General features: G+C 40.6%; 1 protein-coding gene across 5 annotated transcripts in view; it reads right to left on the reverse strand.

Moving 5' to 3' along the window:
• Positions 1-6,039: 6,039 nt before the first annotated feature.
• Positions 6,040-12,525, reverse strand: part of PATJ (PATJ crumbs cell polarity complex component) — a 335,447-nt gene continuing 328,961 nt past the window's right edge. For 4 of the 5 annotated variants that reach the window (XM_028106828.2, XM_088022976.1, XM_088022974.1 and 1 more), the window contains 2 exons: positions 12,252-12,375; positions 6,040-7,390 (listed from right to left, as the gene is read on the reverse strand). In XM_028106828.2, coding sequence (XP_027962629.1) covers positions 7,244-7,390; positions 12,252-12,375 — 271 coding nt within the window. In that variant the 3' untranslated portion in view covers positions 6,040-7,243. Of the gene's footprint in view, positions 7,391-12,251; positions 12,394-12,525 lie in introns of all 5 variants that reach the window. The other variant, XM_088022975.1, reaches the window with a different exon arrangement.

Genomic DNA, 12,525 nt, shown 5'->3' on the forward strand with positions numbered 1-12,525 from the left:
AACAGCTATCCTGAAGTTCCCAGGAAAATAAATCATGACTCTGGCCTCGAGGGGAGTTAAATACTAGAAGGCCCACCTTTACTCCACCATTTCTTCTGCTCTCCCAGGAGAAGAAAGCTAGGCACATGACCAGCCAAGCCACCAGTCGACACTGCACCTGTCACCAACTACGGCTACCTTGAGAAGAATGCATAAAGCATGAGGGTTATGGGAAGTTCTACCTTGGAAATTCTTCCCAGAATATATGGGTATATGGGGAGTTGATAGACCGGGCCTTTTTTTTTTTTTAATACAGAAAGACCTTTCCTTTTTTATTTTATTTATTCATTTGTCAGAGAGAGAGAGCACAAGCAGGGGGAGCTGCAGGCTCCCCGCTGAGCAAGGAGCCCGATGTGGGACTCGATCCCAGGACGCTGGGATCATGACTTGAGCCGAAGGCAGTCACTTAACCGACTGAGCCACCCAGGCATCCCAGACCAGGTCTTTTTTGTCAACAGCTTTTGTTTTCTAGCCTTTGTTTTTATTTTTGTCTTGAAAGTGCCTTGTGTTGTAGAGCTAAGTTAGGTAGAACCGAAATAAACTTTAAAAATTTGGGCTAATTTAGAAGCCATGCGTGGGTGCTCTACAATAGCTTGCTGAATTGATGAATCCCCACTGAGGTTTACTGAGGATTCCTCTGCCTGCAGATTAGCTGGGCAACTGGGCCACTTACTTCCCCCTGGCATGTCTCTCCCACCTGTGAAATGGGAGTGGCAGTGTGGCAGGCAGGACAGACTCCCATTCTGAGACTGCCACCATCTCTAAAATCTGATTCTAGAAAGAGGATCACAGAAATTTTTGTTCCTATGTAACTTTGCCCCGCCTGGGTCCTAATACTTGACAGCAACATCTCAGGGACCAAAGCTGCTTACTTGCTCCTTAAAGTGACTGGAAATAAAAATGCTGCTCAGAAGGGGTGGAGGTTAAAGTCCTTTACACACACACACACACACACACTCTCTCTCTCTCTCTCTCTCTCTTCCAAATTTCAGTTTATATTGGCATTATGCAGACTGTGAAATGTTTCTTTTTTAGTCTTTACTTAAATATAGAGAATCTGACAATTGGAAGTCAAGCTGTCAAAAACTTTGCATAGAACTATTACCTAAATTAAAAATTTTGTGTTCAAAGAAGTCTATTCTGATTGACTTTTATAGGAAAATATAAGTATAAATATAAATGGAGGAGGAAATTGAAGCAAAAAAGTTTCAGTTGTTTCTAAAGTTTGAAAACCAATGCTGTAAGGAAAGGCAATGTTGCTTGAGCTCCCAAGATAAGGTGGTGGTAGTTCTGATCCTGATTAAAAAAAAGTGTGTTCCTAAAACCAAAAGACAACCGACAGAATGGGAGAAAATATTTGCAAATGACGTATCAGATAAAGGGCTAGTATCCAAAATCTATAAAGAACTTATCAAACTCAACACCCAAAGAACAAATAATCCAATCAAGAAATGGGCAGAAGACATGAACAGACATTTTTCCAAAGAAGACATCCAAATGGCCAACAGACAACTTGAAAAAGTGCTCAACATCACTTGGCACCAGGGAAATCCACATCAAAACCTCAATGAGATACCACCTCACACCAGTCAGAATGGCTAAAATGAACAAGTCAGGAAATGACAGATGTTGGCGGGGATGTGGAGAAAGGGGAACCCTCCTCCACTGTTGGTGGGAATGCAAGCTGGTGCAATCACTCTGGAAAACGGTATGGAGGTTCCTCAAACAGTTGAAAATAGAGCTACCATACGATCCAGCAATTGCACTACTGGGTATTTACCACAAAGATACAAATGTAGGGATCCGAAGGGGTATGTGCACCCCAATGTTTATAGCAGCAATGTCCACAATAGCCAAACTGTGGAAAGAGCCAAGATGTCCATCAACAGATGAATGGATAAAGAAGGTGTGGTATATATACACAGTGGAATATTATGCAGCCATCAAAAAGAATGAGATCTTGCCATTTGCAACGACGTGGATGGAACTGGAGGGTGTTATGCTGAGTGAAATAAGTCAATCAGAGAAAGACATGTATCATATGACTTCGCTGATATGAGGAATTCTTAATCTCAGGAAACAAACTGAGGGTTGCTGGAGTGGTGGGGGGTGGGAGGGATTGGGTGGCTGGGTGAAAGACATTGGGGAGGGTATGTGCTATGGTGAGCGCTGTGAATTGTACAAGACTGATGAATCACGGATCTGTACTTCTGAAACAAATAATGCAATATACGCTAAGAAAAAAAAAAGAAGATAGCAGGAGGGGAAGAATGAAGGGGAGTAAGTCGGAGGGGGAGACGAACCATTAGAGACGATGGACTCTGAAAAACAAGCTGAGGGTTCTAGAGGGGAGGGGGGTGGGGGGATCGGTTAGCCTGGTGATGGGTATTAAAGAGGGCACATTCTGCGTGGAGCACTGGGTGTTATGCAGAAACAATGAATCATGGAACACTACATCAAAAACTAATGATGTAATGTATGGTGATTAACATAACAATAAAAAATTATTAAAAAAAAAAGTGTGTTCCTGAAAAGGGATTGCCCTCCTAGGTCACATGGGCAGGTGTGGCTGTGGGCAGAGGTGTGAGAAGGAACCCAAGGTTGGAGTCAGTTCCAGAAGCTGGGAAAAACCAAGGGGCTTACTGGTGTAGTGCTTCTTTAAGTGCAAAATGCTTACAGAAAATTGAATCATCATATTATGAGAACTCGATTCTCAACAGCATCTTAAATCCCTTTGATTAGATCAAGGATAAAGGGCTAAAGGGCTTTTGCTCTTGCCCATGAAGAATTAAGTGCTGTGGGAATTGCCTTCCTGCTGTAGTAAACACCTGAAAAGTGGACACCATAGACAAAACAACAGTTTTCAGATATTGGGCAATAGGCAGCACAGGACTTTTGTCCCTGAAAGGGAAACAAGGTCCACAACTGCCCCAGTGTAGTGCCAGGAGGCAGTATCCAGACCACAGCTCAGGAAGGGGAAACTGAATAGGCTCAATTTGGTGGAGGAGAGATCAAAGGTCAGGGAGGCCAAGATGGCTAGAATGTGTAAGGCAGAGTCCTGGATGGGAAGGAGGTCTGAAGAGACAGAGCAATAGAGATCTGCAGAGGGACCCCCTTAGTCCTGGCTGGAGTCCTAATCTGCACGTGCAGGGGAGGGGACTCCTCAAGGCCAGGAAAGAACCACCTGGAGTCTAGGCAGGGCTGTTGAATAGTTTCCAATGTTCAGGATGGAAAGACCTCATAATATACTGGCATTGGGTGGAATTTGCAGGATAAATCCTTATTTTCAGCAGGGCAAGATTAGCCTAAACTAAAGCTTCATTAGGCTCATCCTAAGAAAGTCTAAAAAACAACACTTGAAAGGATCCAACTGATCACAAGTAATTTAAACTGTGGGTAAGAACAGTCCGCTGCTATTTAAGGGATACAACAAAATCCACCACCAAAAAATGTTAAGTTTTACAACGCTTGGCATCCAAAAAAAATCAGACATGCAAAGAAGCAGAGAAGTAAGACCCATCCAAAATTAGAAAAGATAAATCAATAGAAACAGCTCCAGGAATGTCAAAGATGATGGAATACTATAATAGACAAGGATCTTAAACTACTACTGTAAGTCTTAAAATATGTTCAGGTACATAAAGCAGGGACCAAGTACACATGGCCTATGAGCCAAATTTGGCCTGCTGCCTGTGTTTGTAAACAAAGTTTTATTGGAACACAACCAAGCTCATTCATTTATGTATTATCTATTGCTGCTTCCATGCTACCATGGCAAAGTTGAGTAGTGATAAAGATTGCAAAGGGCTGCAAAGCCTAAGATACTTACTTTCTGATTTTTTACACCAAATGTTTGCTGACCCCTGATGTAAAGGAAAGCATGAACACAAGCAGGGAAATGAAAGGTAGGTGTGTGTGTGTGTGTGTGTGTGTGTGTGTGTGTGTGTGTGTGTGTGTGTCCCCAAATAAAACTTCTAAGGATGGGACATACAGTATTTGAAAAGTATACTGGATGGAATTAACATGAAGATGAATCTGACCTAATCTGTTTTCAAAGAAGCTCATCATCTGTTGGGATAGGCTGACTTCTTTTGACAACAGAGGGGCGGAAGGTGTGTGGCTGGGTTAAAAGAACAGCAGTCTGCAATTCCAAATTCCTGGAGTTAAGGTGTGTACCAGGTTAAAATTCCTCACCAAAGGGTCGATGGTATTTGAAGCACCTTGCCCGGTTCCAGAGGTCAGAGCACAGGCCTACAGAGTGGACATTACTCCCTATCCCAGTGGCATGGCCGATGTTGGGAGCCCTGCTTTCAGTTCAGTTGTGGCTTTTTGATAGCACAGACTCTAATTCCTCAAGCTCACACTATTATAATCGGTGACACAAGTTGCTGATTTTGGACAACAGTTGTGTGCTAAGCCACCCTCAGCAATACGTTTTTTAAAGGTCATTACTGTTTGAAACCATGAATCATCAGCATGTCTAATTTCAAGCCACTCCCATATATGAGAAAAGAGGTTTATTGCTCATGTTTATGTAATACTTCACTATGAGCTAGGAACCGTACTAAGGCTTCTACCTGGACTTCACTCATGATAGTACTTAGAAACCACCCACCTCCACCCTTTTCTAACCGAAGAAACTAAAGCAAGGGATAATTAAATAACTTGTTCAAGTCCACAAGGCTGGGGAGTTGGGATTCGAACTCGGGGATGCCAAGACTTGCCCTCTGGACTACTGTACTGGCTCTTGTATAAAGCACCTGTTCTAATGCCTGGTAACACACTTGCCACGAGACAGCCATTAATGGATCCCAGATTTTAACAGGACTGGAAAACTTTGTGAGAAGTCGGATTCCACCCCCCCACCCCCCCACCCCATTAGGGAACAAAATGGCTGGAGAAAAAAAAATCAGATGTAGAAATTACGCTTTTTCATACATAACAAGATTCCATTTGCTCTTTAGGCAACGATACTTAGAATCTTTGGAAACATCTTACATAGACACTCGGCAGTTTTTTCCTGATTTACTTCCTTCCCGCGCTGCCTCCAATCACAACACTTAGATTCCCCAAATGATGAGGGCCAAAACAATACATGTGGCTATGAGACCAGGGCTCTTTTCACAAATTCCCATCTTTGTCTCCTCTTAGCTTGTCAGTAAGTTCTGGTGCAACAAAGCATTTTTGGCCAGGCAATTATTTAGTAGTTGTGCAGCAGAGACAGAACCAGTCATGAGAATTTTGGTCCATTTACTGCAGCAAGGAGTATAAAGCACAATTCCCTTAGCAGTAGACTTACAGCGGCATGACCTAAGAGGATAATGTGTATGAGACACAACAGCAATGTAGTATTTCAAAATGTGCATTTAATGGCCATTCCATCAAAATCAAGCAGAATCACATTTCAAAATATATGAAGTCTTATGTGTGTGTCTGTATACACACGCATGTGCACAGACACACACACTTTTTTTTAAGGTGCATTTCCAAGTTTTATTTGGGCTTCATTTCTTCTTGGCTGCCTCAGGTGTTCTCACAGGTACAATTAGCACAGAACTTCTGAGGTTGATAGATTCTCACGCACTGAAAGATAAGATTCTAAAACATTGCACGTCTTGGATATGTTAGAAATTCCAAAAGCCATATGTAACTTCAGAAAACTTAATACCAGTCATGAAAGACATTATTCAACATAAAATTTAGGCACTCTATACTTTGGAATAACCACAAAATATTCCGACAAGAGTTAATGCACTTTGTGATTACTTCTACTCAAACGTAATTCTCAATTAAAATCTGTAATTATTAAATAACATTTTTAAATCAGAGCCCATTCCATTTTGTTAACGACTGTGAACCATTTGCAGCATTGTGTTTTAGTTCAAAGATACTAAACTACTTCTATTAGTGATCCTGGTACTCATCTTTCATGGTACATTTTTTACAGAAGAACCTATAACATTAACTGATAAGCATCTCCCCGCCCCCACCTCCTGCTAATACCTAAATAAGAATGCCTCTATTCAACTTTAAAGGTATTTTTGTATTTTCTGCTGTCGTTGCTTTCTTAGCATGTAAAACTTTAGCAAATGAGGGGCTTCCTGAAGATCAGGAAACATTAGTCAAGTAGCCCCCTCACTGATTCTTAGGCTGAGTTCATTTCCACAGTCACTTGGTGGCCAAGCATGCTGCTCCATCCCTAGGCTCCTACAGTTTGTGCTGCTAGATTGGCCAGTAGGGAGCCAAGGGAAAGGATGCTCAAATTTTTCACTCCACTTTGCACAAGTCCAAGGCCACCCAGACCTCATCTGACTTGAGGGAAAACTTACTGATCTCTGCAAACTGGTTCTGGGGCTTCTACCTCCTTGTCTGAAGACTGAAGGGGAGGCAATAATGCCTGCCTACTGAGATGCCATTAACCCCAGTTGAACTTGCTGGACTTGAATATAATTTAGCAAGTTAGAATTCAGAACATGGATGCTAACTGTTCCCGTGGAGAACAAGGGTGCATTTGCTCAGTGGTATAGGTTTATGTAGCCAAGAAAACAACTAGAAAGCCCTCCAGAATTTTCAGATTATAGTCTGCAAATGGACCCATCATAATCACCAATGACTAGCTTATAAAGATCTATCCAGAGAAACAAATTTGAGACATATCTGACTCTAAGTCGTGCAGAAAAGAGCACAATAATTTCCCATAGGAGACTTGGGTGTTTCATCATGGGGATCAATGGTAAGTTAATTACACTATTAATGTTTTTTGGCATACCTGAAGAGACAATTAGCATAAGTAAATCATGAGTGAGATGACAAGTTGCTTAACATTTGTTTCTGTTCATCAGAGGACATGTGAGCTTGCTGTAAGCCTCTGAGTGAGGAGGGATGGGCAGAGAAGGGCACAGGAATGAGAGGTGGTTAACTTCAGTTGCAGCAAATAGAATCAGAACCAGTTACTACTAGTGGATAAACATGGATGTGGGATGCAAATCAGGTAAGACTCGTTCTAGGTTTAGAAATTCACCTCACCAAGAGGCTGAAGGTTGATTTGGGCAATTCATGTGAAATCTTGCCAACTCTCCTGAGCAAAGAGGGTGAGGGGGTAAATGAAGGTGGATTCTAGAGGAGGCTGCTTTTCATCCTCTCTCAGAGCTTCATCTTCCTACAGATACTCTACACCATCTATCTTGTGATTAGGACCCGGGGCTCATGACAGCACAGTTAAGATTACAGTCCCTTTCTGGCGTTTTAGAATGGCCACAGCTTGCTCATGAGTAACACCTTCCAGCGTCTCGCCATTGACAGCTAAAATCTGATCGCCTCGCTTCAACTGGCCATCATCTGCAGCTGCTCCCTACAAACAAGAGACATTCCAGTTTAATCCAGGACCAAGCAGTTCACAAATAATATTAATATTATGGTGTGCTTATGAAAAGAGCAACTTTAAAAACTACCAGTTAAAAGTGATTTCTAGGTAATGTTTTTCAACCAGGGAAATTATGAATGTAGGATGTGTTACTTGAATAATGGTTGAATAGTAACCATAATTATGCACTGCTTAGGTAACATACTAGTAGACATGTACTGACATTCACATTTCTTTTAATACAAGTAGGACCTTATTTCAATATTCAGTATGGAATGGAATTTGAACATCATATTCACGAATACATAATACACTGACAAAGGCAGAACTGAATCTGGTGTTAGTCTTATTGCCAATAACATCATTACATAGGGTTCCCATTGCATTATTAAGATATCAGTACTGAGGTGATCTGTCAAAAATAAGTGTAGCCTCGGGGTGCCTAGCTGGCTCAGTTGGTAGATCATGCAACTCTTGATCTTGGGGTCAAGAGTTCCGAACCCCATGTTGGGTGTAAAGATTACTTAAATAAATAAGCTTAAAAAATAAATGTAACCTCTAAATGGGGTGAACTGTACGGTATGTGTGTTGTATCTCAATAGAGTTGTTTTACATAAACATTTACATAAAATACACAGAGTGTAACATCTCTAAAATTTTGCAATATCACATTCAAAAGCTTCAACTTCATTTATCTTTCATCATTTAGAGTTCTGAATGATTACTTTCATTATATACTCAGTCATGCATGGCTGCTCAAAATGGCACAAAGCAAGTGAAACTTGGGCTTTTTAAAATTCTAAAACCAAGTTATCTAAAAATACCATGATATTACTAGAAGTATTTTGGATGAGTAAGGAAAGAAAATAACCTAGGCAATGATTTGTAGAAGGCTTTCTCCTTTTGTTGGGGTAACTGTGAAAATCCCTTGAAAAATTAGTGCTGGGAGAGTCCCCTAAATGATGTTGAAGTGCTGGGGAAAATAATGGAGGCCCACAGCCCTGATGGTCTCAGGCAGGAGCCAGACTGAGAAGCACTAACTAATGCCCCAGAGACCTGTGTCTACCTGTAGTATGAAGGTCCTCAGGTGATGGGTGAATTATCTAGAATTTCAAAACTGCAAAAAGGGTGGAATTCTGGTATTAAGGTATAATAAAGATTATTCAAAACCAGGTCTGTACTGGGGGCTAATACCAAAATTAAAAAAACTTGTAACTTCATTCAAATCTTTTTTTTCTTTTAAGAAAGTATGTTAACTAAGGGGCGCCTGGGTGGCTCAGCTGGTTAAGCGACTGCCTTCAGCTCAGGTCATGATCCTGGAGTCCCGGGATCGAGTCCCACATCGGGCTCCCTGCTTGGCAGGGAGTCTGCTTCTCCCTCTGACCCTCTTCCCTCTCGTGCTCTCTTTCTCTCATTCTCTCTCTCTCAAAATAAATAAAATCTTTAAAAAAAAAAAGAAAGTATGTTAACTGCAACACGGACAAGATTAAACAGCTTGTGGATAAAATCAGAATCACTTGGCTAACTTGATTTTATTAAATATTACATGCTAAGATCTAAGGACTTTAGGAAACCTCAGATATTTGTGTACTTTTTTTGAAAAGCATATCCAGTTTTTTAAGTTTTCATTTTCAGTAATGCAAAAAAGGGTGACTTTTCAACTTTCTGGGATCTGTGTATTTTTGCAGGTATTGCTGTGTTTACCCGGTCATTACTACTGACCTCTCCTGCTTGATCAGTGTGGCATTTGTAGACTACGCAAAGGAAGAAATAAATGATTCACAGACAGACCTCCATCTAGTTCATAAATGTGGCTTTACCCACTTGCTGTGTCCCCAATTTGTCACTCAGCCTTCCCTAATACTGTAAAATAGGCATCTACTACCTACCTGTTGGCCTGTTCTAAGGAGTGAATGTATGGCACATGGTATTTACTCAATAATGGTGGTAGTGTGATAAAATAAACTCTCATGGTGATTGAGCTCATGTTTTCAGATTTCACAGTCTCTGAAAAGCTGTTCCCTAAATGCTCGGGATTGTTGTTGTCGTTGTAAGCCAATTTTTTGTTGGCTTATGGTAAATTCTGATTGCTGAAAAGACTGAGACCTAACGCTGGCTTTGACTTTGAAGTTTCCAATCAAACACCTGAAAGAAATGGAAGGTTCTGATAGCCCGTTAATCAGATTAAGTCCCAAAAAGCCTATACATTCAAAGTGCCTGTCATGCTTCCTATTTCTGGAGGGGAAAAAAAGACCTCGATGGGCCAAATTAATAGCTTGGTTGAGCAAGAGAATTATTAAAAGAAGCTTAGGGACACTAAGAAAGTCCCGTAAAAACCCCCACCCTGTGGGTATCTGAGATCCAGAAACTTGAGAAGACAAACATTTTTAAGAATAAATGATCATTGTTGGGCGCCTGGCTGGCTCAGTCAGAAGAGCATGTGGCTCTTGATCTCAGGGTCATGAGTTCAAGCCCCACGTTGAGGTGTAGAGATTACTTAAGTAAACTTAAAAAAAGAGTGTATGTTCATTGTTTAAAAACATGGAAAACATAGCGATAGTTTCTACATCCTCAAAATTCCTATGGAGGAAATGTTTATCTTAGTGTCAAAATTCATTTTTAGAAGGATTTCACCATTAAAAAAGACAAATAAACCAAAAAACTCTTTTGCTAGTTCTTGGTTTATTGATTCTCTAAAGAAAACTTTTAAACTTGGATATATTGGTTCACTCAAACAAATAAAAAAAAAGTCATCCAATGAGATATCATTATAATAAACACTATGGAACTATCTAAAACTAATGATAATAATTGTTTGCAGTGGCATATTCTTTTATTGAGACTGAAGTAGGCTATTAGCTAGGGCTTTAAAACTTTTTTTTTTTTAAATTCAGAGCTTTTCATTTTTAGGTGTGCCTCACTTTACAAACAAAGGTCCATTCCTTAAAAAATAAAACATATCAAGGATATTCAATATTTCCTCCTAGGTTACCACTTGCAGACGTGCTTTCTAAGTGAGCACTTTCAATGAGGACCTTTGAAGACAGATTCTGTGGGAGCTTCCGTGCATTCATTATCTCCATTACTTTGTCCCACTGTGATCTGATGGTGGTTTCTTTTCAAAAACCCACCAGCCATGCATGACCATTTCATTCTCAGCTGTATGTTCTGCGGACCTGACTGAAGGTGCCTGCACCTGGTCCCACTGTCTATGAGTTGTCTAGATGGGTAGAGCTGGTGTGACTGCTAACTCTAGGCTGTCGGTCAAAAGGCCTGAGAAACTGACCAGTCCTCTGTTTGAACATAGCAGATCCACCTATGAAGTGAGCAGGGGATTACAAACATTCTGGAAGGGCTTTACGGAGGCCAAGGCAGGGAAGCAGAATGTGTTTTTCACTATTCTTATCTACATAGCTGGCTTTCTTAAAAAGCAAAGTATAATAATGCTCCCCCAAAATAATTGTCACAACTATTTTGTTATATATATATTTAAATATATCCAAATTTAAAAATGAAAATTATCCCAACTACTGTTGTCTTAGGAAAAGGAGGGTCTGTATGTAGCTTACCACCTTGGGAATTATCAGACTGGGGCAGCCCTGCTATCCAGAATGTTTCTGACCTGCCTTTCCTCTTCCCTTTTGCCCATCACTGGGTCTACAGGTGTGTGGTTTGGGAATAACAGGTCTTCTTAATAGGCACCCTAACAAATTGGAAACAGGTGGGTAAATCTACAGCTGCCTACTGTGTTCCAAAAGGAAATGCCAAATGACTTAAGGATTATGTCAGGTCATGGTTAGATTCCATTAACGGGTGGTAAGAGCTGCACAGGTAAAAGTGAACTTGTTATTTAGTGTATAGTGTAGCTTTCTAGAAAGAGTATCTTATTTCTTCTCTTGAAGACCTTTATTTCTTTAGGAAAAAGCAGTAGGAGGCCACTGGATCAATGAGTAAACAAATGCCTGCGATAAAACCAATGAAGAATAAAGCTGTACTATCAATACTAAGTCCCTTCCAGAGATCTTCAAAACTTATAATAAAATTGAATTCCAACTTTAAAAAGCACAATAAAGTTAAAAATAACTTATCTAAGGGGCGCCTGACTGGCTCAGTTGGAAGGGCATGTGACTCTTGATCTCTAGGTTGTAAGTTCAAGCCCCACACTGGGCGTAGAGATTATTTAAATAAAGAAACTTAAAAACAAAAACAAAAACAAACCCTTACGTAAGAGCCATCTAAAGGCAGCAGTAGGAATTTATACCATGACCTATGAATCAAGTAGGATGTACTGGTATGTTTAGGTCCTGAAAAGCACTATTACGCAGTCAGAGTCTAATTTAGTGGCCTGATCCTGCAAGTACCTTAGCAGAGGTCTGGAAGAGACAGAGCAACTTAAGCGGAAGCATCCTGAGGTTACTGCTGACAGCCAGCCATTAATGCCGCACCGACCCAAGGCCCGTACGGAGCTTTCTGCCCCGGCCCTCTGCTGTCATCTTTTCTTGAAGGAGAAAGCCAAACTTTTGTTCTAGCCCAGAATAATACTTCCAAGGCCAGCTTCCAAAGAGTGGGGCACTGCTCCTTATATCGTGTTCTTGAAAGAAGACACTCTTTTAAAATCTACTTTTGTAATAGGGTCCAAAGAAAATTACTCTTCCTGTAACTCCACTCTTATAAAAGAACTCCTCTTTCACTAGTCTGGTGTGGGAATGTCCTACACAAGGTTGAAATGAAATAAGCATACAAGCACACACCCAGCTGTAGCTAAAAGTAAGCAAAGCAAAGCACTTTAAAAAAAATCTCACCTAGGTTTAATTAAAAAAAAAAAGTACAGTAAAAAGGAAAAAAATACCTTTGCAAATATAGTCTTGACATAAATTGGCAGGTCTCCATGGGGACTTCCATAACCCCCTACAATACTAAACCCCAATCCTTCAGAGCCTTTCTCCAAAGTAATAATCTTAGGTGGAGGTGTTCTGAAAACACAATGCACGCTGTTTAATTCAAGAATAGATATTGAGAGGGAATTTCATTTTAATGGAAGAACACAGATTTGAGAGAGACTTTCATACCGCGAAACTATGAAGGCCAGTTTATGAAATCGAACTCTCAGAGAGCAACCTAGA

The sequence above is a fragment of the Eumetopias jubatus genome, unplaced genomic scaffold (assembly GCF_037043125.1).
Source record: "Eumetopias jubatus isolate StellerSeaLion01/CBP00866 unplaced genomic scaffold, mEumJub1_p1.0 scaffold_4, whole genome shotgun sequence".
Taxonomy (NCBI): domain Eukaryota; kingdom Metazoa; phylum Chordata; class Mammalia; order Carnivora; family Otariidae; genus Eumetopias; species Eumetopias jubatus.